General features: G+C 46.9%; 1 protein-coding gene across 2 annotated transcripts in view; it reads left to right on the top strand.

Annotated features, from left to right (window-relative positions):
• LOC140395520 (uncharacterized) overlaps positions 1 to 27,070 on the top strand; it is a 1,079,902-nt gene that overhangs the window by 114,526 nt on the left and 938,306 nt on the right. For both annotated transcript variants that reach the window (XM_072483429.1, XM_072483418.1), the window contains one exon: positions 22,561 to 22,663. In XM_072483429.1, coding sequence (XP_072339530.1) covers positions 22,561 to 22,663 — 103 coding nt within the window. The remainder of the gene's footprint in view (positions 1 to 22,560; positions 22,664 to 27,070) is intronic.

Here is a 27,070-nt window from a genome sequence, read left to right as displayed (position 1 = left end):
TTAAGAGATACAGGGGCTGGTCAATCTTTAATGGTAAGAGATGAGGAATTATGTCGTTTGGGAAGAATATTGCCAGAAAAGGTGGTGATATGTGGAATTCAGGGTGAGAGGAGGAGCGTTCTATTATATAAGGTAAGGTTGGAAAGTCCAGTGAAGAGTGGTGAAGTGGTAGTCAGAGTAATAGATAAACTATCTTGTCCAGGAATACAGTTTATCTTGGGTAATGGTATAGCTGGATCGCAGGTGGGAGTGGTGCCTACTGTGGTTGATAAGCCAGTGGAAAATCAGTCAACTGAAGTGTTGAAGGACGAATATCCTGGGATTTTTCCGGGTTGTGTAGTAACAAGGTCGCAAAGTCACAGGTTAAGACAAGAGGAGAAATCAAAGAGTGAAGATGAACAGGGGCTGTTTAGCACAGGGCTAAATCGCTGGCTTTGAATGCAGACCAAGGCAGGCCAGCAGCACGGTTCAATTCCCGTAACAGCCTCGCCGGAATGTGGCGACTAGGGGCTTTTCACAGTAACTTAATTGAAGCCTACTTGTGACAATAACCGATTTTCATTTCATTCATTTCAAGTGGAAGTGCAATTATCAGAAACAATTTTTGATCAGGTGGTTGAAAAAGAACAAGGATGGAGGATGAGGCGGATATTTTTAGTTCAGGAAAATTGGCGGAGTTACAACAGAAAGATGTAGAAATAAAACGGATATATCAGAAAGCATATACGGAAGAGGAATCTCAGAGTATACCAGAGTGTTATTACCGTAAAAATAATGTCTTGATGAGAAAATGGAGACCTGTACATATGCAGATGGATGAAAAGTGTGCAGAAGTTCATCAAGTAGTATTGCCGGTAGGGTATAGAAAGGAGGTGTTGTGAGTTGCACACGAGGTACCAGTGGGAGGTCATTTGGGAATAAGGAAAACTCAAGCTAAAATCCAGAAACATTTTTATTGGCCTGGACTACATAAAGATGTAGTTAAATTTTGTCAATCATGTCACACATGTTAAGTGATAGGGAAACCTGAAGCAGTGATAAAACCAGCGCCCTTAATACCCATTCCAGCATTTGAGGAACCTTTTACAAGGGTCCTAATCGATTGTGTCGGACCGCTTCCTAAAACAAAAAGTGGGAATCAATATCTTTTGACTGTAATGGATGTGTCTACTAGGTTTCCAGAGGCCATTCCAGTACATAATATTACAGCTAAAAAGATTGTGGAGGAGTTACTTAAATTCTTTACTAGATGTGGAATACCCACAGAAATTCAATCGGATCAAGGAACACATTTTACTTCAAAGTTATTCAAAGAAGTTATGGATAGCTTATGAATAAAACAATTTAAATCCACTGCGTACCATCCAGAATCGCAGGGAGCGTTAGAAAGGTGGCGTCAGACGTTAAAAACAATGTTGAGGGCTTTTTGTCAAGATTATCCAGAGGATTGGGATAAAGGAATTCCATTCGTACTGTTTGCAATTAGGGATGCACCTAATGAGTCAACCAAATTCAATCCTTTTGAACTAATTTTTGGTCATGAGGTAAGAGGACCACTTAAAGTGACTGAGGAAAAAATGGTGAGTGACAAATCGGAAATTACACTATTGGATTACGTGTCAAATTTTAGGGAATGATTAAATAGAGCAAGTGAATTGGCTCGACAACATTTAAATGTTGCACAAAATGTGATGAAACGGGTAGCGGACAAGAATTCCAAAGTTTGTAGTTTTGCCAGTGGAGATAAAGTTTGAGCATTGTTACCAGTGGTAGGTGAACATTTAAAAGCTAGGTTTTGTGGACCTTATCAGATTGAAAGGAAATTAAGTGAGGTGAATTATGTGGTAAAAACGCCAGATAGAAGGAAGACTCACCAAGTGTGTCATGTGAATATGCTTAAAAGGTACTTTGAAAGGGAAGGAGAGAAAAAGGAGGAGGTTTTAATGATTCTGACTCAAAGTGACGAACCAAATCCAGGTGACTGTGAATTTAACATACCTCAAATTAAATTGGAAAATCAGTAGGTTCTCAAAAATTGGGATGAATTGTTAAGTTACCTTCCAGAGGAAAAACAAACTGACCTGAAAGAGTTATTGATATCACATGGGCAAGTTTGTAGAGATAAATTGGGAAGTACTAAAATGGCTACACATGATGTAGATGTGGGAAATGCTGTTCCAATCAAACAACATCCATACAGGCTTAACCCTTTAAAATTGGGACAGGTTAACAAAGGGATTGAGAGTATGCTTAAAAATGGCATAATTGAAGTGGGTTGCAGCAAATGGAGCTCACCCATAGTGATGGGACCTAAACCAGACGGTACCCAATGGTTGTGTGTGGATTATAGAAAGACATGTAAAGATCATTTCAAACATCGTATGGAGTTCTTCGATCGACTTCAGGCGGCGGGTTTGGTGATGAACCTAGCCAAAAGTGAATTTGGAGAAGCCCGAATCACTTTCCTTGAGGAGTTTCCGATATCCTCAAGACGAAGGGCAATAATGCGATTTCTTAGCATGAGTGGATTTGATCGAACATTTGTGCAAAGGTTTTGTGGCATGATTATTCCACTGATGGAATTGCTGAAGAAACGTTAAAAAATTCAATGGACAGCGGACTTTCAACAGGCATTTGACTGCCTGAAAGCTGTGATCGCCAATGTTCCTGTATTGGAGAATTGCAAGGGAATCTGTGGTCAGATTGAACTAAAGTATCTGATTCTAAAGAGAAATGCCAAGGAGTAGAGGAATGGATGGATCGTGCAGAGACTTTGTTCAAAGAGACTGTCAATCGAGAAGGATTTCGGTTGGAGTAAGAAGAACAAAGAAAAATGGACTATATTATTATACCTGTTTGCATGTGTTGTTTTTTTTTAAAACGAAAAGGTATATTTACTGTGTACATTTCTTAGTGGATGATGCAAAAGTGAAAAATGAAACCATCTTGAAGTTGATGGTTTTTTTTTCTTGGGGGGAGGTGTCATGCGAGAGTGCCTTTCAGAACTGGATGTTTAAGCAATTTACCTTTAAGAAAACAGTGATGTCATAGAGTGGGTGGAGCTCAGCTCAGTTCAGCCATTTTGCAGTTTGGTTTTTAGTTTCAGTTTTAAAAAGTGCCTGGCTGGTTTTGCTGAGAGCAGCTTTAAAGTGCCTGGCTGTTTTGCTGTGAGCTGATTAAAAGGAGAAAGCCAGTTTGAGACAGCAGCTTGAGAAGTTCTGGTTTGCTGTGAGTTGCTTGAAGGGAGAAAGCCAGTTGGAAAAAACAGTTTTTGTGTGTCTGTGTGTGTCCAGAGAGCTGCATGTAGAAAGCAAGGTGCTGGAGCTGAAGTCACCCAAGCTAATATATCTCTGCCATGCTGCAGAAAATATATATATATCCTTTAACCTTATGTGATAGTGTTTAAAGATGTTAAGTCTCTTGGAAGTTTGAAGGAACATTTTAAGAAAGTATTTACTCTTGCAATATTTTCTGAGTTATCTTTGAAGTAAGGGGTGTTAAGAGATCCAATGTTTATTTAAGATGTTAAGTTGAGTTCATGGAATAAACAGTGTTTTGTGTTTAAAAACCCACATATCCATAATTGTAATCCCACACCTGGGAAAAAGCCTCGTGCTCGGAAAAGCAAGAAATCCATTAAAGGCAGAGGTTGGTTGAACTCCATGATACATTTTGGAGTTCTGAAGGCCTCATCCGTAACAAAAGGTTTACATAGAATAGGTAAAGAGAAGTGTTTACACTTGTGGGAATAAAAAAACTTGAGGTCATCCGAAGATGTCCACACAGGAAAGCATGTGTGGATTTTACTCTCCTCTGCCAGCATGTTTGCAGTCAGGGGTGTTCGTAAAATCCAGTGAGTGGCCTGCCCCTGATCTGTCTGAAATTTTACAGAGGAAATATTGGATAGCCTGTTCACCTTTGGGACATTTATGTAGCCGATTAAGGCCCTCATCCTGCAACCAACAAGAGGGTAAAGCATACTTGACCTCGTCCTCACCAATCTACCTGCTGCAGATGCATCCATGACAGTATCGGTAGAGGTGACCACTGCACAGTCCTTGTGGAGACAAAGTGCAGTCTTCACATTGAGGATTACCCTCCACCGTGTTGTGTGGCACGACCACCATGTTAAATGGGATAGACTTCAAACAGATCGAGCAATTCAAGACTGGGAATCCATTAGTTGCTGGGGCCATCAGCAGCAGAATAGTAGTCAACCACAATCTGCAATCTCATGGCCCGGCATATCCCCCGCTCTACCATTACCACCAAGGCAGGGGATCAACCCTGGTTTGTGGCTGAGCAGAGGTCCCTGGACATGGTCGCCGGGGTGGAGATCGGCCGCAGGCGAGGAAGTGAGACCCCACTGAGTTGCGGTTCTCCATGCCATGTGTGTCAATGCCCCCCAACACCACCTCCACGCCACCCTCATCCTCACCACCACCCTCAGCGACAGGGTGACTGGCCCTCACCATATATGTTAATGGGATCCTTGAAAATTTGGTGAATAGATTGCAGGAGGGACCAAAAAAGGGCAAAGGAATTTGGAAGTATTTTGTGGGTGGAAGTCAGACAGAAATGGACCAGAATTTTCCAGCTGTTGGGATTCCCTTTTCCCACTGGCAGCGCACCCCTGTGTGGCTTTAATGGGAAATCCCATTGACAAGTGGTGGGAATAGAGAATCCTGTTGCCAGAGAACGGAGTGCTGCCAAGAAACTTGCAGCTGGGGGACTGGAGAATCCCAACCATGTTTTTTCCTTGCAGTATTTTCCTTTCAGTGTATTTTCCTCTCAGTGAAAAAGGATCAGCACTATTTATGTATTATGGAGTGTTGCCCTCACATACGTTTTGATTGGCAGAAAAGAGTGAACTAGAACTGGAGATGTACAATGAGTCATTTTCAAAAGATGAGGGTGAGGAGAAAGAAATAAAGGACAGTGTGGAATATAGACAGTGACATGCTCTAGGATGGTATCTTTGAAGTTGGGACCTTGTATATTTTTGGGGTTGAAACAGGACATTATATATATAAAACCTCATCCAGCAGTGGGAAGCAGAGTGAAGCCGCTGATTGGCTGTTGCAGGGAAAATTTACATCAGTACATTGCGGTCACTGTATCCAGAAGGTGTACCTGAGCAAGACACCCTCCTTATTCAAGCGAAGGCAAGCATCCAGCAGAGGGCAACAGTGCAGAGCTGCTGATTGGCTTTTGCAGGGAAAATTTGCATCAATACAGTGCAGTCACTGTATCCAGAAGGTGGTTTGTGGAGGAGCTGTTGTCAAGTGACAGTTAAACCCCAAACACTTCTTCAGTGTTTCCCTCCCTCCTCCTCCTCTAACCAAAAAAAAAAACAATCACTGTCAGGATCCCAGCCGAGTAAAGATCAAGAGGGAGATTCGAGGGCAGGCAGAAGTAGAAAGAAGTTGAACCGTGAATTCACAGCCTGCAGGTAAGTGATTGGCTGGTGACTGGTAAGTAGTTTTTCTTTCCCCTGAGGCGTCCCCCACCCTTCCACCTCCTCTAACCTAAGGGGTTGCATGAATAACAGGTAAACTCTTTCTTTCTTTCGTTTTTTTGTTTTATCTAGAGGGAATGGCAGGGAAGTCAGTGCAATGTTCCTCCTGCAGAATGTTTGAGGTGAGGGACGCCGTCAGCGTCCCTGTTGATTTCACCTGTGAAAAGTGCACCCATCTCCAGCTCCTCAGAAACCGCGTTAGGGAACTGTAGCTGGAGCTGGATGAACTTCGGATCATTTGGGAGGCAGAGGTGGTCATAGATAGTAGCTTCAGGGAGATAGTTACTCCGAAGAATCAAGATAGATGGATGACAGTGAGAGGGGCTGGGAGGAAGCAGTCAGTGCAGGGATCCTCTGTGGTCGTTCCCCTCAGTAACAAGTATACTGCTTTGGATATTGTTGAGGGGGATGACCTACCAGGCATTAGCCATGGTGAACGGATCTCCAGCACTGAATCCGTCCCTGTAGCTCAGAAGGGAAGGAGGGAGAGCAGGAGAACAATAGTTATTGGGGACTCGATAGTTAGAGGGACAGATAGACGGTTCTGTGGCAACGAAAGAGACTCACGGATGGTATTTTGCCTCCCAGGTGCCAGGGTACGTGACATCTCGACCGTGTTTTCAGAATCCTTAAGGGGGAGAGGGAACAGTCACAAGTCGTGGTACACATCGGTACCAACGACATAGGTAAGAGAAGGGACGGGGATTTAAAACAGGAATTTAGGGAGCTAGGGTGGAAGCTGAGAGCCAGGACAAACCATGTTGTCATCTCTAGTTTGTTGCCGGTGCCACGTGCTAGCGAGGTGAGGAACAGGGGGAGAGTGCAGATAAACACGTTGGCTGCAGGGATGGTGTAGGAGGGAGGATTCAGTACGTGGATAATTGGAGCACATTCTGGGGAAGGTGGGACCTGTACAGCCAGGACAGTTTGCACCTGAACCAGAGGGGCACCAATATCCTGGGAGAGAAATTTGCTACGGCTCTTCGGGGGGGTTTAAACTAATTTCTCAGGGGGATGGGAAAACGAGCTGTAGTCCAGAAGCCAGTGTTGAGAGTAGTGAGGTACTGAGGAGGGTATCAATGTCGCAGGAGTGTACCGGAAGGTAGATAGGTGGGTTGAAGTGTGTCGACTTCAATGCAAGGAGCATCCGGAATAAGGTAGGTGAAATTGGAGCGTGGATTGGTACTTGGGACTATGATGTTGTGGCCATTACGGAGACATGGTTAGAACAGGGACAGGAATGGTTGTTAGAAGTTCCGGCGTATAGATGTTTCAGTAAGAGTAGGGAAGGTGGTAAAGAGGTGGAGGAGTAGCATTGTTAATCAACGATAGTTTAACGGCTGCAGAAAGGCAGTTCGAAGGGGATCTGCCTACTGAGGTAATATGGGCCGAAATTAGAAATAGGAAAGGAGCGGTCACGTTGTTAGAAGTTTTCTATAGGCCTCCAAATAGTAATAGAGATGTTGAGGAAGAAATTGCAAAACAGATTATGGATAGGTGTGGAGGTCTCAGGGTCATGGGTGACTTTAACTTTCCAAATTTTGGTTGGAACCTCTATAGGTCGAACAGTTCGGAAGGGGCAGTTTTTGTACAGTGTGGGCAGGAGGGGTAATTATGATGCGATTAGGCAAGAATTAGGGAGCATAAGATGGGAACAGAAACTGTCAGTGAAAGGCACAAATGAAAAATGGATCCTGTTCAAGGAACAAATACTGCGTGTCCTTGATAGGTATGTCCCTGTCAGGCAGGGAGGAAATGGCCGTGTGAGGGAACCATGGTTCACAAAAGAGGTTGAATGTCTTGTCTTGAGGAAAAAGGAAGCGTATGTAAGGATGAGAAAACAAGGTTCAGTTGGGTCGCTAGAGGGTTACCAGGTAGCAAGGAATGACCTCAAAAAAGGCTTAAGAGAGCTAGGAGGGGGCATGCGAAGTCCTTGGCGGGTCGGATCAAGGAAAACCCCAAGGCTTTTTACTTTTATGTGAGAAATAAAAGAATGACCAGGGTGAGGTTAGGGCCGGTTAATGACAGTAGTGGGAACTTGTGCATGGAGTCAGAAGAAATAGGATAGGCGTTGTATGAATACTTTTCTTCAGTGTTCAGCATGGAGAGGGCCATGTTTTTGAGGATGAGAGTGTGATACAGGTGGGTAGGCTGGAGGAGATAGATGTTCTGAGGAAGAATGTATTAGCAATTTTGAAAACCTTAGGGTCGACAAGACCCTTGGGCCAGATGGGATATATCCAAGGGTTCTTTGGGAGGCAAGGGATGAGATTGCAGAGCCTTTGTCTTTGATCTTTGGGTCCTCACTGTCCACGGGGACAGTGCCAGAGGACTGGAGAGTGGCAAATGTTGTTCCTCTGTTCAAGAAAGGGAATAGGAATGACCCTGGTAATTACAGGCCGGTTAGTCTTACTTCGGTGGTCAAGGAAAAGGTCCTGAAGGATAGAATTTATGACCATTTTGATAGATGAAGCTTAATCCGGGATAGTCAACACGGATTCGCGAAGGGTAAGTCTTGCCTCACAAATTTGATTGAATTCTTTGAGAAGGTAACTAAGTGTGTAGATGAAGGTAGAGTAGTTGATGTCGTATATGTGGATTTCAGTAGGGCGTTTGATAAGGTTCCCCATGGTCGGCTCATGAAGAAAGTAAGGAGGTGTGGGATAGAGGGAAATTTGGCCAATTGGATAAGTAACTGGCTCTCACATAGAAGACAGAGGGTGGTGGTGGATGGAAAATTTTCAGACTGGAGACCAGTCACCAGCGGTGTACCACAGGGATCAGTGCTGGGTCCTCTGCTATTTGTGATTTTTATCAATGACTTGGAGGAGGGGGCTGAAGGGTGGGTCAGTAAATTTGCTGATGACATCAAGATTGGTGGAGTAGTGGATGAGGTGGAGGGCTGTCGTAGGCTGTGTGGTAATACCAGGTATTGCAGTACCTGAGAGGTGAATGACCATTGGCTAGACCGAGGGGTCTACCATTGGATAATGTACATAGCCCCGCCCTGAGAGGCGGGGTATAAGAACCAATGCCGTCCCAGCAGCCTTCACTTTCTGTATCATCGCTGCTGGGTACAGTTCTAGCTGATTAAAACCGATTAGGTATGACTCCACTTTGTCTCGAGAGTATTGATTGTGCATCAATTTAATCAGCTAGTACTTTTGAAGGATGGATCTCCGCATCAAGCCGGCGTGCCTTCAGCTCAGCCGCCACGCAGAAAACTCCGCTGCTATTTTTAAGCATTGGCTGGCGTGTTTTGAGAGCTACCTCAAAACGGCTGCCGACACCCCCACGGAAAGGCAGAAGTTACACCTCCTACGCTCGCGGGTCAGCCCGGCGATCTACCCCCTGATCGAAGGGGCGGCGAACTATGCTGCAGCCATGGAGCTGCTTGAAGGACATTACTTCCGTCCACTGAACCAGGTCCACGCCTGTCACCTGCTGGCAACGAGACGGCAGAGCCCAGATGAGACACTCGAAGACTTCTACCGGGTACTGATCGTGCTGGGCCAAAACTGTGGCTGCCCAGCAGTGACGGGGAACGAGCAAAAGGAACTTTTAATTCGGGACGCTTTCGTGGCAGGTATGGCTTCCCCCGACATGCGCCGAAGGCTCCTCGAAATGGACACACTGGGCCCTACTGAGGCACGGGCCCTGGCAGGGTCCATGGACGTTGCGTACAAGAACGCACTCGCGTATACCCCCGCGCGCACGGCGCCCCCCTGGGCTGCATGGCACCCCGCCGCGGCAGCCCCCCCAGACTTACCCGCTAACCCCGCAGACTTACCCGCTAACTCCGCAGGCCTGCGTGGCAAGACGGCCCGCTACCGGCGCCGGCCAATGCTGCTTCTTCTGTGGCCAGGCGAATCACCCGCGCGCGTGCTGCCCGGCCCGCACCGTCACTTGCAAAGGGTCGGCAAGAAAGGCCACTATGCCGCGGTCTGCCTGGCCCGCGCTGTGGCCGCGGTCTCCAGCGACCACCAACAGCCTTTCTTCCAGGTCCCGGCTGTCCAAGGCCCACCGCAGCCATTCTTTCAGGTCCCGGCAGTCCAAGGCCCACCGCAGTCTTTTTTTCAGGTCCCGCCAGCGCAAGGCCCACCGCAGTCCTTTTTGCAGGTCCCGGCCGTCCAACGTCCACCGCAGCCTTTGTCTCTCCAGGCAGCGTGTGACCCGCGGCCATGGCCATTTTGCCCCCCGGCAACCACGCTGGATGGGTGGGCGCCGCCATTTTGTCCCTCGCCGCCGCCATCTTCGGAATCCCCATCCCCGGTCTCCATGTGCGACCCATGGCCGGCGCCATCTTGGATGGGGCCTCAAGCCCCCAGCACGGCTGACTACGCGCTGCCCGACCAGAACTCCTCCTTGCTGCAGCTGGCCTCCGTTACCCTGGATCAGAGTCGGCCCCGGACGCTAGCGGAGGCCACCACAACGATCACCATCAACGGCAACGTGACGTCGTGCCTGATCGACTCCGGGAGCACGGAAAGCTTTGTCCACCTCAACACGGTAAGGCGCTGTTCTCTGGTCACCCATCCCGTCAAACAAAGGATCTCCCTGGCCTCCGGGTCACACACAGTGCAAATAAAAGGGTTCTGCCTCGCGAACCTCACCGTCCAAGGCAGGGAATTCCGCAATTTCCGCCTGTACGTGCTGCCGCACCTCTGCGCAGTCACCCTTCTCGGGCTGGATTCTCAGTGCCACCTACAAAGCCTGACTTTTAAATTTGGAGGCCCTATACCCCCCCTTACTATCTGCGGCCTCGCGATCCTTAAGGTCGACCCGCCTTCCCTGTTTGCGAACCTCACCCCGGATTGCAAACCCATCGCCACCAGGAGCAGACGGTACAGTGCCCAGGACCGGACTTTCATCAAGTCCGAGGTCCAAAGGCTGCTGAAGGAAGGGGTCAAGTAGTGGTGGGAAAGACTGGGGAGGAACATAGGATGGTCATCGACTATAGCTAGACAACAAAGAACAAAGAACAAAGAAATGTACAGCACAGGAACAGGCCCTTCGGCCCTCCAAGCCCGTGCCGACCATACTGCCCGACTAAACTACAATCTTCTACACTTCCTGGGTCCGTATCCTTCTATTCCCATCCTATTCATATATTTGTCAAGATGCCCCTTAAATGTCCCTATCGTCCCTGCCTCCACTACCTCCTCCGGTAGTGAGTTCCAGGCACCCACTACCCTCTGCGTAAAAAACTTGCCTCGTACATCTACTCTAAACTTTGCCCCTCTCACTAGACCATCAATCGGTTTACGCAGCTGGACGCGTACCCTCTTCCCCGTATTGCCGACCTGGTAAACAGGATTGCGCAATACAAGGTCTTCTCCACGGTGGATCTCAAGTCCGCCTACCACCAGCTACCCCTCCGGAATAGTGACCGCCAGTACACTGCCTTCGAAGCAGATGGGCGGCTCTACCACTTTTTAAGGGTTCCCTTCGGTGTCACGAACGGGGTCTCGGTCTTCCAGCGTGAGATGGACCGAATGGTTGACCGGTATGGCTTACGCGCAATGTTCCCGTATCTCGATAACGTCACCATCTGCGGACATGACCAGCAGGACCACGACACCAACCTCCGTAAATTTCTCCAGACCGCGCACCTCCTTAATCTGACCTACATTAAGGAGAAATGCGTTTTTAGCACCGACCGTGTAGCAATCCTAGGCTACGTATTGCGAAATGGAGTCATAGGCCCCGACCCTGAACGCATGCGCCCCCTCATGGAGTTCCCCCTCCCTCACTGCCCCAAGGCCCTAAAGCACTGCCTCGACTTCTTTAGCTATTATGCACAATGGGTCCCTAATTACGCAGACAAGGCTCGACCACTGATCCAGTCCACAACCTTCCCCCTGTCGACGGAGGCCCGCCAGGCCTTCTGCCGCATCAAAGCGGACATCGCAAAAGCCACGATGCGCGCCATCGAAGAGTCCCTCCCCTTCCAGGACGCGACGCGTCCGACGTAGCTCTGGCGGCCACCCTCAACCAAGCGGGCAGGCCCGTGTCTTTCTTCTCCCGCACTCTCCATGCTTCCGAAATTCGCCATTCCTCGATTGAAAAGGAGGCCCAGGCCATAGTAGAGGCTGTGCGACACTGGAGGCATTACCTGGCCGGCAGGAGATTCACTCTCCTCACAGACCAACGGTCGGTGGCCTTCATGTTCGATAATGCACAGCGGGGCAAGATAAAAAATGACAAGATCTTGCGGTGGAGGATCGAACTCTCCACCTACAATTACGAGATCTTGTACTGTCCCGGGAAGCTGAATGAGCCTCCTGATGCCCTGTCCCGCGGCACTTGTGCCACCGCACAAGCAGACCGCCTCCGAGCCCTTCACGAGGACCTCTGCCACCTGGGGGTCACTCGGTTCTTCCATTTCGTTAAGACCCGAAACCTGCCTTACTCCATCGAGGAGGTCAGGACAGTCACCAGGGACTGCCAAATCTGCGCCGAGTGCAAACCGCACTTCTACCGACCAGAGAGGGCGCATCTGATAAAGGCTTCCCGTCCCTTTGAACGCCTCAGCATGGACTTCAAAGGCCCCCTCCCCTCCACCGACTGCAACACGTACTTCCTGAACGTGATTGACGAATGCTCCCGGTTCCCTTTTGCCATCCCCTGCCCAGACATGACCACAACTACCGTCTTCAAGGCCCTCCAAAGTATTTTTACACTGTTCGGTTTCCCTGCATACATCCACAGTGATAGCGGGTCCTCTTTTATGAGCGACGAGCTGCGTCAGTTCCTGCTTAGCAAAGGCATCGCCTCGAGCAGGACGACCAGTTATAACCCCTGGGGAAACGGGCAGGTAGAACGGGAGAACGGAACAGTCTGGAAGACCGTCCTGCTGGTCCTTCGGTCCAGGAATCTCCCAGTCCCCCGCTGGCAAGAAGTCCTCCCAGTGGCCCTTCACTCCATTCGGTCGCTGCTATGTAATACCACAAACTAGACACCTCACGAACGTCTCCTTGTTTTCCCCAGGAAGTCCTCCGCCGGGACCTTGCTCCCCACCTGGCTAGCAACACCCAGACCCATCCTGCTGCGGAAACATGTGAGGGCGCACAAGTCGGACCCGTTGGTCGAGAAGGTCCACCTGCTGCATGCCAACCCCCAGTACGCCTACGTAGCGTTCCCCAACGGCCGCCAAGACATGGTCTCCCTTCGGGACCTGGCACCCGCCGGAGCCCCACGCGCGCCCGCACCATTGCCCCCATCCCCATCCCCCCGCAGCACCTGACCGGAGGGTCAGTATTGCCGCCGGAGCCCCTACCCAGCGCTGAACAGGCACCGACGCCCCCTACAGGCGCCCCTCCCCCTGCCCACTTTTCGCCCCAACAGCGCCGCCTAGGGGTGACGAAGCTGCCTGGGAGGAAGACACCACGTTCCCGGAGCCACAACCGCCGGGGCCCCCACCAGGATCGTCGCCGAATCTAAGCCGCTCCAGAAGGACGACCAGGCCATCCGATCATCTGATTGCTGCACCATAAAACAATAAAAACTTTCTCTGTTACCCTCGACATCATGGTACCTGCAAGACCTGGTCCTACCATGCAAAAGGCGACAGTAACACTGGCCATCACCCCGCTGGGTTCTTTTTTAACAGGGGGTGAATGTGATATATCAGGTATTGCAGTACCTGAGAGGTGAATGACCATTGGCTAGACCGAGGGGTCTACCATTGGATAATGTACATAGCCCCGCCCTGAGAGGCGGGGTATAAGAACCAATGCCATCTCAGCAGCCTTCACTGTATCATCGCTGCTGGGTACAGTTCTAGCTGATTAAAGCCGATTAGATATGACTCCACTTTGTCTTGAGAGTATTGATTGTGCATTAGGCTGCAAAGAGACATTGATAGGACGCAGAACTGGGCCGAAAAATGGCAGATGGAGTTTAAGCCTGATAAGTGCAAGGTGATTCATTTTGGTAGAAAACATTTGAATGCGGATTACGGGGGCAACAGCAGGGTTCTCAGGAATGTGGAGGAACAGAGAGATCTTGGGTGCATGTCCACAGATCTCTGAAGGTTGCCAATCAAGTGGATAGAGCCATGAAGAAGGCCTATAGTGTGTTAACGTTTATTAACAGGGGACTTGAGTTTAAGAGCCGCGGGGTTATGCTGCAACTGTACATGACCCTGGTGAGACCACATTTGGAGTATTGTGTGCAGTTCTGGTCACCTCACTCTTGGAAGGATGTGGAAGCATTGGAAAGGGTGCAAAGGAGATTTACCAGGATGCTGCCTGGTTTGCAGAATAGGTCTTATGAGGAAAGGTTGAGGGAGCTAGGGCTTTTCTCTTTAGAGGGGAGAAGGATGAAAGGCGACTTAATAGAGGTTTATAAGATGATGAGGGGGTTAGATAGAGTGGACGTTCAGAGATTATTTCCTCGGGTGGATGTAGCTGTTACAAGGGGGCATAACTATAAGGTTCAGGGTGGGAGATATAGGAGGGATGTCCGAGGTAGGTTCTTTACTCAGAGAGTGGTTAGGGTGTGGAATGGACTGCCTGCTGTAATAGTGGAGTCGGACACTTTCGGAACTTTCAAGCGGTTATTGGATAGGCACATGGAGCACACCAGAATGATAGGGAGTGGGATAGCTTGATCTTGGTTTCGGACAATTCTCGGCACAACATCGAGGGCCGAAGGGCCTGTTCTGTGCTAACCTGTGTTAACCTGAGGTGCATCTAACCTGAGCTGTACCTAACCTTCGCTGTACCTAACATGGCAATGCTAGCCACTGATTTTGAGTGCTTGAAATGGAATATGTTTCCATTCCCAGCATTGAATACACTCACTTTGATGAGAAGATTAAAAAAATCAAAAAATGAAAAGCGATTTAAAAGAATAAAATCTTGCTAGCCAGATATTGATATCCTTAAAACTGCAATTAAATAGCTGAGAGAAATTTATTTTTTGGCAACATAACAGAGTTAATTGCAGGGTGCTTTTAAATTCAGAATATTTCCTGGTTGATGCTTGATGCTTCATAGATCATCAAAAAGCTAGCAATCTCTATTATGTCCAAGACTCTATTAATACTGTCCTTATAGTTGAAAAGCTGCTACTTCTGACTCAAAATTACAAGATAATTGCAAAACGGGACCAGATGTATGTTTCAGGCCAAGACTTAGCTCTCAGTTCTTTTGTATCTGCAAATTATAGCAGCAATCTCAGAATTCTTACCTGAATTTGGAATAAAATAAATCATCTGGAGGCCAGATAGGGGAGAAATTGGGTTCAATATTAATATGCACGCGGGTGGTGCTGGGTTAAATTGTCAAATGCATGAAACAAGGCCTTGACCTATTGTGTGTGCATCCACAAAGAAATTTGGCAGAGAAACAGGCAAAATAGAACAGCATTTTATCGGAATAGTCAAAGATCGGAAGGCTAGACTTGAATGAAGACTTAGTGCTCACAGCTACTTTCTCAGTTCCCTCGAAATGATTTGGTGAGCCTACTTGTGAGAGTAATGTCTTTAGTTTTGAGGTGTTTGTGCAGAGAAGATCACATTAGATGATATCATAGCTGTTTTTAATAGGAGTTCAGGTGAAGCAGACAATCAATATGGGCGGCACGGAGGCACAGTAGTTAGAACTACTGCCTCACAGAACCAAGGACCCGCGTTCAATACCAACCTTGGGTGATTGTCCATGTGGAATCTGTACGTTGCGACACAGGAAGCATGAATCACGATCGGACAGAGAATCATGCATAATTGAAAAATCAACGTTTGCGTGGTGTTGTTTGTCACTCTTGATCTAAGTGATAAAGGTTGCATGTTTGGAAGGGGCAATGAAGGAGCCTTGGTTAGTTGCTGCAGTGTAGCTTGCATTTGCAGAGACTACTGACTATCCACCCCCTCCCGACTCCTGACTGCCACTGGCATGAGTACTGGCCTCCTAAATCGAGGTCGGAACAGGTAGACCCTCAGCGGAGTTTCGTATACTATTTGTAGTCTTCAGCCTTCTATGCTGCATGTATTGGTATAAATAGGGCTAGTGAGATCAGAATTCACCCAATAATTTAATAGATTTGAACCATTGTCTGCTGCACCCTAATAATGCTTTAATGAATTTTTGATTCATTGCTATAAATTAAATGGATAATGCATCTGGTGACTGTATTGTTGTGGTATATTTACAAGGACAAGTACATGTTTGTGGTGATATGCATAAGCAATTGTACATGTAAATATGTTTGACCCTCGACCACTAGGTGGCAAGCAAGTTATACAATGCGCACTAACCTAAGGGGAGTCTGTAGGAGAATTTGTCGTGATTAGTTGTATTTGTGATTGTTCCAGTTTGTTAATAATAGTTTCCAACCCACAGTTTGTTTTACAATAATAAATTTGACTAGTTTAGAACTAGATGTTCTTTGGTACGCCGACTCAGTGGTTGTCTCTGTACTAGAACATAACATGGTACCAGAGGTGGTGATCACGCATGCAGAAGACGGGCGAGTCCTTTAATAGCTTTCTTACCTCCCTCGAGTTGAAAGCACAAACTTGTAACTTCGCGATGTTAAAATCCTCAATGATGTGCGATCAGGTTGTCTTAGGAATTAATAATGATACGGTGTGTGAACGTCTCTTATTGTCTCTTATTGGAGAATGAGCTTCAGTTAGAATATGCGATTAAGAGTTTCCATGCTAAAGAACTAGTTGCACAACATGCAAACACATTGATGTGGTCTCCGCAGCGGTGGCCATTTTAAACGCTTGCCAGACCAGCCATTACATGTAAACGATGTGGAAACAGGCACCGACCAAAGCAATGTCCAGCACATGGAAAAGTTTGCACAAAGTGCAAAGGTAAAAATCATTTTGCCAAACAATGTTTCACAAACAAGAAAGTTAATCTAGAGAAGTCCATCAATATAATTGATGATATTAATTTAGAAGGCACATTTTTCATTGATGTAGTCTCGAATGAAGACAGGGCCAATGAAACCAAACAGAGTAAAATTTCGCCGACAGAAACAAAAGTTACAAAAATTATATTTCAACAGTAACAAAAGACAACTGGACAGTTTCTTTGTTCATAAATAAATCACTCATCAACGTTAGATTAGACACAGGAGTAAGAGCGAACCTCATAAACATCAGTGATATTGAAGCTATGAAAATTAAACCCAGAATATTAAACAAGCCAGTCTTCTTGAAGGATTATACTGTTCAGAAAATTGATACATTGGAGATGTGTGAACTCGATGTCCAAGTAAAAGAAAGAAGCTCACAAAGTCAAATTCCCCATAGTAGCTAAAGATCATGAGTCGCTGCTAGGTGTTGAAGTGTGTGAAGCACTGGAATTGGTAAAAAGAGTATATAGCACTGATTGTGCACTGAACACACACAGTGGATCGTTGGAGTCCATTGTGCAGGTTTTTCCAGAAATCTTCCAGGGTTTTGGTGTTTTGCCTTTCATCTACAAGATTCAACTACAAAATAATGCTCAATCAGTGATACATGCTCCGAGAAGAGTTCCAGCATCATTACAGGACGATCTAAAAATTAAATTGGACAGAATAACACATTATTATTATCTTGGTGTTATCAAAAAGATCGAAGAGCCAACAGATTGGGTCAATTCGATGGTGTGTGTAAAAAAACAGAATAATGATCTCCGATCCTAAGCGAGAGGAGATCATAAGTGAGATGTCCAGTGCGACATACTTCTGCAAACTTGATGCATCGCAAGGATTCTGGCAGCTCAAGCTATATGAAGAGAGTACCAAATATTGTACGTTCAATACTCTATTTGGTAGATATTGCTTTCTTTGTATGCCCTTTGGCATAATCTCAGCATCCGAAATTTTCCACAGAGCGATGGAACACTTTGTATAATATATATAATCTTTATTATTGTCACAAATAGGTTTACATTAACACTTCAATGAAGTTACTGTGAAAATCCCTTAGCCACCACACTCCGACGCTTGTTCGGGTACAATAAGGGAGAATTCAGAATGTCCAATTCACCGAACAAGCACGTCTTTCGGGACTTGTGGGAGTAAACCGGAGCACCCGGAGGAAACCCACACAGACACGAGAAGACCGTGCGGACTCTGCACAGACAGTGACCCAAGCAAGGAATCGAACCTGGGACCGTGGCTCTGTGAAGCAACAGTGCTAACCACTGCACTACTGTGCTGCCCATGTTGTTGAAGGGATTCAGGGTGTTCGAGTAGACGTTGATGTTATCATTTGGAGTTCCACCCAAGAGGAACACAAAGACAGGCTGATAAGAGTATTGCAAAATGTCAGAAAAAATGGGCTACGTCTCGACAAGGCCAGATGTCAGTTTGGTGTGAAGGAAATAATGTTCCTAGGAGACAGGTTATCTGCTCATGGAATAAAGCCTGATGACATGAAGATACAAGCTATTATGAATATGCCTTGACTAACAGACAAAAAGGGAATACTAAGAGTGCTGGGCAGGATCAATTTCATTAGTAAATTTATATCAAACGTCTCAGCGAAGGCAGCATGTCTTAAAGAAGTCCTGAAAAAAGTGAATAACTTCACTTGGACAGACAAACATGAACAAGAGTGGATCACATTAAAAACAGCTCTATAGATAACTCCAGGTCTAACATTTTTCGATCCTACAAAAAATACCAAGCTTTCAACAGATCTAGGTCTAGGATGCATCCAGGATGGTCTAGGTGCAGTTTTGCTGCAACAGGAAACCAGTAGCATATGCTTCCACATCAATGACAGAATATGAATGTTGTTATGCTCAAATAGACAAAGAATGTCTGAGGTTAATGAACAGATTAGAGAAATTCCACAGTTATGTGTATGGTCTACCTACTTTCATTGTCGAGACAAATCACAGACCGTTAGGTCGTTATGAGTGATAATGAAAAATTTCAATTGTAAGGAATGGAAGGTATTTGCACAGCATTGTGACTTCAGACATGTAACATCAAGTCCATCGTACCCTCAATCCAATGGCAAAGCAGAAAAAGGTGTGCAGATAGTCAAACAGCTGCTGAAAAAAGCTATAGACAGTCAAGATGATCCATATCTAGCATTGCTCAGCTATCGTGCATCTCCTTTAAGTTGTAGTTTGTCGCCATCAGAACTGTTGATGAGGCAAAAGCAACGAACAACTCTGCCATGCCATATAAACAACAACCAAACGAGAAGATAAGGGATCAGTTACAATCTCAAAAGAAGAAGCATAAGAGGTACTATGACAAGTCAAACAAGGCTCTGAAACCTTTAAATCCAAATGATGTAGTGAGGGTGGAGGATCCTGATGGCTGGTCAAAATGTGCAACAGTATTACAGAAAATAGGTCCAAGATCCAACACTGTAATCATGGAGCAAGGACAGGAACTAAGGAGAAACAGACGAGCACTCCTAAAAGTTAAAAAACCTACTGGCAGGTCGGGTACAGGCGGTTAAAATGAACGTGTTGCCGTGATTTTTGTTTATTTTTCAATGCCTGCCGATTCTCCTGCCAAAGGCTTTTTTCAGAGAGATTGAGGGAAGGATTACCTCGTTCATATGGGGAGGGAAGGTGGCCAGAGTTAGAAAGGTGATACTACAGAAGGGAAGGCAGGCAGTGGGTTTGGGTCTTACGAACCTGATGTATTACTACTGGGTGGCGAATGTAGAGAAGGTGCGGAACTGGGTCAGAGGGGTTGATTCCCAGTGGGTCAGAATGGAGGAGAGTTTATGCAGGGGGTCGGGATTGAAAGCACTAGCAACAGCGCCGCTCCCGATAGCCCCGGGGAAATACTCAGGGAGTCCGGTAATAATAGCTTCGGGTTGGGGGCAGGGTCAAGGGAAATGCCGATTCGCGGGAACCTCAGATTTGAGCCAGGGAGGTGGGATGGAAATTTTCGGGAATGGGAGGAGAAGGGGATTAAGACACTAAAAGATTTGTTTCTTCGGAGTTGGTTTGCAGGATTGAAGGAGCTGGGAGCGAAGTATGGGCTGGAGCAGGGGGAAATGTTTAGATACATGCAGGTTCGAGATTTTGCCAGAAAGGAGATACACAGCTTCCCGGTGGAGCCGGCCTCCACATTGCTGGAGGAGGTGCTGATGACAGGGGGACTGGAGAAGGGGGTAGTGTCAGCGGTTTACGAGCTATTTTGGAAGAGGAGAGGCACCACTGGAAGGGATCAAAGCAAAGTGGGAGGAAGAGTTGGGAGAGGATATGGAGGAGGGGTTCTGGTGTGAGGTGCTCCGGAGAGTGAATGCCTCCACCTCGTGCGCGAGGTTGGGGCTGATGCAGCTGAAGGTGGTATACAGAGCACACCTCACGAGGACGAGGATGAGCCGATTCTTTGAAGGAGGAGAAGATGTGTGTGAACGTTGTGGTGTGGGGGGGAGGGGTCCTGTCTAAAGCTAGAGGATTACTGGAAGGAGGTTTTGAGGGTAATTTCTAAAGTGGTGCGCGTGAAACTGGACCCGGGCCCCCGGGAGGCCATATTCGGGGTGTAGGACCATCCGGGGTTGGAAACGGGTGTGGAGGCAGATGTTGTAGCCTTCGCCTCGTTGATCGCCCGAAGGCGGATCCTGATAGGTTGAAGAGCAACCTCTCCACCCTGTGCCCTGGCGTGGCGGGGGCACCTTTTGGAATTCCTGACTCTTGAGAAGGTTAAGTTTGAACTGAGGGGAAGGATGGAGGGGTTCTACAATTCATGGGCATTATTCATTATGCACTTTCAAGAACTGGATAACATCGAACATTAGTTGGGGCGTGTGGGTGGGAGGGTTGGCGGTGGGGGGGGGGGGGGGGGGGGGGGCGCTGTGTGTGTTCATGGCGACTATGGGTGATTCCTAATTTCTTTTTGTCATTTGTTTGTGTGAACATGCGGGCTAATTTTTGGCTTTGGTGGGAGGATGGGATCGTTGTTGTTGATATGGGGATTGACATATTTGTTACTGATTATTGTTTATTGTCGGTGGGTGTAAATTTGGGAGAAAATGTGAAAAAGGAGAAGAAAAAAATATTTTAAAAAAAAAAGTTAAACAACCTGTTGCTCAATTGCAAGCGAACGATGTCTAGGAAAACTTAGATTCTTCAAAAGCAACACAACCAGAGGACGAATCAAATATTATTGTGCTGTCTGAAGTTCTGAACAATGATTTGGGCAGCACGGTAGCATGGTGGTTAGCACAATTGCTTCACAGCTCCAGGGTCCCAGGTTCGATTCCCGGCTTGGGTCACTGTCTGTGCGGAGTCTGCACGTTCTCCCCGTGTGTGCGTGGGTTTCCTCCGGGTGCTCCGGTTTCCTCCCGCAGACCAAAGATGTGCAGGTTAGGTGGATTGGCCAAGCTAAATTGCCCTTAGTGTCCAAAATTTGCACTTAAGTGTTGGGTGGGGTTACTGGGTTATGGGGATAGGGTGGAAGTGTGGACCTTGGGTAGGGTGCTCTTTCCAAGAGCCGGTGCAGACTTGATGGGCCGAATGGCCTCCTTCTGCACTGTAAATTCTATGTCTATATGGTCATATCAGTTGCACCTACAGGGGCTGTTTAGCACGGCTAAATCGCTGGCTTTGAAAGCAGACCAAGGCAGGCCAGCAGCACGGTTCAATTCCCGTAACAGCCTCCCCGAACAGGCGCCGGAATGTGGCGACTAGGGGCTTTTCACAGTAACTTCATTTGAAGCCTACTTGTGACAATAAACGATTTTCATTTCATTTCATTTCAAATGCAAGACTGTGAATCAGGTTAATCGGATCTACCGAAGTTAAGAAGATCAGCAAGGCATAGAAAAAAACATGAAAGATTGAATCTATAATTGGACAATATAACTGTACATGATATAAATTACTGTAAATTATTGTGGTATGCATATCAAATATAATATTTATCGAAATGATGTATATATATTTTGTTCAAAATCTGAAGAATAGGGGATGTAGTGATATGCATAAACAATTATACATGTAAATATATTTGACTTCTACCCACTAGGTGGCAGGCAAGTTATACCATGTGACACTGTAACCTAGACGGAGTCTGTAGGAGAATTTGTCGTGGTTAGTTGTGCTTGTGATTGTTCCAGTTTGTTAGCATTAGTTCCCAACCCACAATTTGTCATGTATTAATAAACTTGACTAGTCTAGAACTAGATGTTCCACGGTATGCCGACTCAGTGATTATCTTTGTGCGAGATCATAACAATGTTTATCAGCCTTCAAACTATCTATTTGATATAAAAATGACAGTTAACATGCTTTTTAATTCAGATTCAGCTGTAAAAAGCTGGGGAAAAAGCAAATTAGACAGATTTTTAACAAAGAAGTTCTCATCGAAAGTAGTTCCATCTTGATCAAGAATTGCTTATATATAAATGGAAATTGTCATGAGAATGTCACTTTAAGAAATGTTTGTCTGCTCATGTTACTGCAGTGGTGTCAGAGTGTGGGTGGAGCTGGGCTGGCTGTCAGTTTTAGTTTCACTTTGAGGAAAGCATGGGTGTTGTATGTTTTAAAAAGGTTAATTTGAGTTCATAGAATAAACATTGTTTTGCTTAAAAAAATACTTTTGCATTTCTGCTGTACCACACCTGTAGAGTGGGCCATGTGCTCCCCATACCACAAGCCAGTAAAAGTTGTCGGTCAGGTGAACTCCATGATACACTTTGGGGTTCTCTAAACCCTGGCCCATAACAAGATAAAGGGCGGAATTCTCCAGCTGTTGCAATTCTCTTTCCCCGCTCGTAGCGCAACTCGCCCGTGGGTTTCCTGGCAGGGTGGAGTGCCTTCAATGGTCAATCCCATCGACAAGCTGAAGAGAGAATCCCACCACCAGTTAATGATGCGCCGCCGAGAAACCCTCAGCTGGGGGACCAGAGAATCCAGCCCGTATACTTCATTCTGTGCTTTACAAAGTATTCATTATCCAGTTCGACCACTATTATTCGCTAACTTTAAAAAAATCATTTGTGCAGTAAATAAAAGTCAGATCTACCAAAGTTTGGTGTTGGGAATTGTGACCAAAAATGTAATCTCTACAAATATAAATACAAACACAAATACATTTTTTTAATTGTTCTTTAGTGTCAATGAAATCTGTAATGCAAGGCTTGCCTTTTTCACCTATGAGCAACTGTACCAGAAAGGAATGGCAATTGATAAACACACCTTAATGAGAGCCTTGAAGGTAAGATCAAATAATTTTGCATGTAAAGCAGAGAACGTTTACATCTGTATAGCATTATAATTGATACCGACACAAAATTTAGTGCATGCAATGACAAGGAAGAGGGCTCACCCTTGAGCCGCACCCAAACTGCACTTCAAGAACTGTGCCTGTCAGGAGTCATTTGTGATTTTTTTTTGTATTTGGGTAATGTAACGCTGCTGCATGATTGCTTAGTTAAAAACTTCGGAAAATCAAGTAAAATTTCTGACTCCAAGAAACTGATTTGTGAGGGATTTAGATTTACACTTTTTTTCCCACAAGTTTCCTTCCTTCCCTTTCTATAAACCCTATCGACTGTTGAGGCACAAGGACTCTCCATTCCTGAGACTAAGTGACGACACCGGGATTAGTGGACTTTTAGGACAGCAGAACTTGAGACACTGCTGAATGCTATGGAGGGGCGGGCAGCCCTGTACCCTAGGGTAGCTGCCCAGCCGCCACTGTTCACCAGGCATAGGTGACAGATCATCAGCGCTGAGGGTAACACCCTCAGGACTGGCCTGTAGTGCTGGAAGAAACTGCATGTGTCCTCAGGGTGGCCAGGGTAAGTTGGCAGCACTGTGCCCCTTGCACCAACACCCCCCAACCGGCGAGAACAGGAGAAGACTGGAGGGGGCTGCCAGACCTGCGGCCCCTCATCGCAGCAGAACAGAGGCCACAGAACGTGGTCAGATGGTCCGAAGAAAAGGCAGTCGCTAGTGTGGAGGTCACCATCGGGTGAGGAAGTGAGACCCCGCTGAATTGCGGTGTCATGATTGTTATCCCCTCCGCCACCACCATCCCTCCCAAACGCCCCCAACCCCCACCATCCCTCCCAAACCCCCCCCCCGTGCCATAATGCAATGATGCATTTTTTATTGTGTCTTGCAGGAGTTGCTCTTGATGAAGTGGGCCCTTTTGGTGTGTCCCCCCCCCCATCCCCAGCCAGAACCCCGTGTGCTGACCAACGACGATGATGAGACTGACATGGACAGGAGCCATTGACCTATATCTCTGATGCCCCGAGCTCGTGTCCGGGGAATACACTGACTCCATGTCACAGCTGTCTCCAACAACCTCCACCATCCCAGAGAAACCCACCTTGGTTGGGCACTTTAGTGAAGAGGCTCCTGGGACACTCTCTGGTGCATACCACACACTTGTTCCAGTTCAGTAGGTGAAGGTAGGAACTCCCAAGGGGGCGAATGGTCATAGAGTGGGCCGACTCCAGGGACTAGCTGCTGTCTAGCTGGTTTCGGGCACCTGGAACGGACAGTTCCATTGATTGTGGAGATGCAGTAACAGAGCCAGAGACTACATGAGGGGTTGTTGGCATCCAGCACCTGCAGGTGCATTTGGAGTCCAACCGCGTGCAGGAGCAGGCGGTGGTGCCGACCATACGTGCCATCCAGGCCAACACCGGAGGTGGTGTTTGTGGTGGAGGCCTTGGGGGCAAAGGTTTTGCCATGGGTCAACATGTTCAAGGCAAGAGGTATTTGTGCAGGAGGTGGCTGAGGGCCAGGACAGGGCTGCCCTATCACAGGCAGCCATGTACCAGAGCCATCTGGACAATGCAGCGGCGCAATCACAGTGGGCCAGGGCTGAGAGCATCGGCGGCATTGCCCAGGCGCTGGTCGATGTCGCACATACTCAGAAGGAGGTGGCTCAGTCCCAGAGGGAGAAGGCACAATCCGAGATGGAAGTCGTCCACTCTTTGTGCTCCATGAACATGCAGACCCTGCTTGAGATGAGAGCGGGACTCTACGACTGGCAGTGCCAGGTGGTGGGAGATCCTCAGGGGTTAGTTCCGCATGCACCCCGGTCCCTTGGAGTAGCTTGGGGGCCAATGGGCATCCCTATGGAAGATGAGGTGATAAAGCCTGTCCCGGTGACCTCCGCAGCAGAGGTGCCGGAACACCACAGTGCCTCAGACTCCTCCCTCCTGTCCCTAGCGCATGTGTGTCAAAGAACAAAGAAAATTACAGCACAGGAACAGGCCCTTCGGCCCTCCCAGCCTGCGCCAATCCAGATCCTTTATCTAAACCTGTCACCTATTTTCCAAGGATCTACTTCCCTCTGTTCCCGGCCCGTTCATATATCTGTCTAGATGCATCTTAAATAATGCTATTGTGCCCGCCTCTACCACCTCCGCTGGCAAAGCGTTCCAGGCACCCACCACCCTCTGCGTAAAAAACGTTCCACGCACTTCTCCCTTAAACTGTCCCCCTCTCACCTTGAAATCATGACCCCTTGTAATTGACAACCCCACCCTTGGAAAAAGCTTGTTGTTATCCACCCTGTCCATACCTCTCATAATTTTGTAGACCTCAATCAGGTCCCCCCTCAACCTCTGTCTTTCCAATGAAAACAATCCTAATCTACTCAACCTTACTTCATAGCTAGCACCCTCCATACCAGGCAACATCCTGGTGAACCTCCTCTGCACCCTCTCTAAAGCATCCACATCCTTCTGGTAATGTGGCGACCAGAACTGCACGCAGTATTCCAAATGTGGCCTAACCAAAGTCCTATACAACTGTAACATGACCTGCCGACTCTTGTACTCAATACCCCGTCCGGTGAAGGCAAACATGCTGTATGCCTTCTTGACCACTCTATCGACCTGCGTTGCCACCTTCAGGGTACAATGGACCTGAACTCTCAGATCTCTCTGTACATCAATTTTCCTCAGGACTCTTCCATTGACCGTATAGTCCGCTCTTGAATTAGATCTTCCAAAACGCATCACCTCGCATTTGCCTGGATTGAACTCCATCTGCCATTTCTCTGCCCAACTCTCCAATCTATTTATATTTTGCTGTATTCTCTGACAGTCCTCCTTGCTATCTGCAACTCCACCAATCTTAGTATCATCTGCAAACTTGCTAATCAGACCACCTATACCTTTGTCCAGATCATTTATGTATATCACAAACAACAGTGGTCCGAGCACGGATCTCTGTGGAAAACCACTAGTCACCTTTCTCCATTTTGAGACACTCCCTTCCACCACTACTCTCTGTCTCCTGTTGCCCAGCCAGTTCTTTATCCATCTAGCTAGTACACCCTGAACCCCATACAACTTCACTTTTTCCATCAACCTGCCATGGGAAACTTTATCAAACGCCTTACTGAAGTCCGTGTATATGACATCTACAGCCCTTCCCTCATCAATTAACATTGTCACTTCCTCAAAGAATTCTATTAGGTTTGTAAGACATGACCTTCCCTGCACAAAACCATGCTGCCTATCACTGATAAGTCTATTTTCTTCCAAATGTGAATAGATCCTATCCCTCAGTATCTTCTCCAACAGTTTGCCTTCCACTGACGTCTATAATTCCCTGGATTATCCCTGCTACCCTTCTTAAACAAAGGGACAACATTAGCAATTCTCCAGTCCTCCGGGACCTCACCCGTGCTCAAGGATGCTGCAAAGATATCTGTTAAGGCCCCAACTATTTCTTCCCTCGCTTCCCTCAGTAACCTGGGATAGATCCCATCTGGACCTGGGGGCTTGTCCACCTTAATGCCTTTCAGAATACTCAAAAATTCCCCCTTCCTCATGCCGACTTGACCTAGAGTATTTAAACATCCATCCTTAGCCTGAACATCCGTCATGTCCCTCTCCTTGGTGAATACCGATGCAAAGTACTCATTAAGAATCTCACCCATTTCCTCTGACTCCATGCATAAATTCCCTCTTTTGTCTTTGAATGGGCCAATCCTTTCTCTAGTTACCCTCTTGCTCCTTATATACAAATAAAAGGCTTTGGGATTTTCCTTAACCCTGTTAGCCAAAGATATTTCATGAACCCTTTTAGCCCTCTTTATTGCGCATTTGAGATTTGTCCTACTTTCATTTCTATCCCTCATTTTCACAGGGACATGTCTGTACTGCACGCTAATCAACCTTTCCTTAAAAGACTCCCACATTTCTAATGTGGATTTACCCTAAAAGAGCTGCTCCAAATCCACATTCCCTAGCTCCTGCCGAATTTTGTTATACTTGGCCTTTCCCCAATTTAGCACTCTTTCTTTTGGACCACTCTCTTCTTTGTCCATAAGTATTCTAAAACTTATGGAATTGTGATCGCTATTCCCAAAGTAATCACCGACTGAAACTTTAACCTCCTGGCCGGGATCATTCCCCAATACCATGTCCAGTATGGCCCCTACCCGAGTTGGACTATTTACATACTGCTCTAAAAAACCCTCCTAGATGCACCTTACAAATTCTGCTCCATCTACGCCTCCAACACTACATGAGTCCCATTCAATGTTGGGGAAGTTAAAATCTCCCATCACGACCACCCTATTGCTCCTACATTTTTCTATAATCTGTCTACATATTTGTACCTCTACTTCACGCTCGCTTTTGGGAGG

Source organism: Scyliorhinus torazame, chromosome 2, assembly GCF_047496885.1.
Source record: "Scyliorhinus torazame isolate Kashiwa2021f chromosome 2, sScyTor2.1, whole genome shotgun sequence".
In the NCBI taxonomy this organism is placed as follows: domain Eukaryota; kingdom Metazoa; phylum Chordata; class Chondrichthyes; order Carcharhiniformes; family Scyliorhinidae; genus Scyliorhinus; species Scyliorhinus torazame.
The sequence above is the reverse complement of the archived record's forward strand: the minus strand, read 5'-3'. Positions and strand labels throughout refer to the sequence as shown.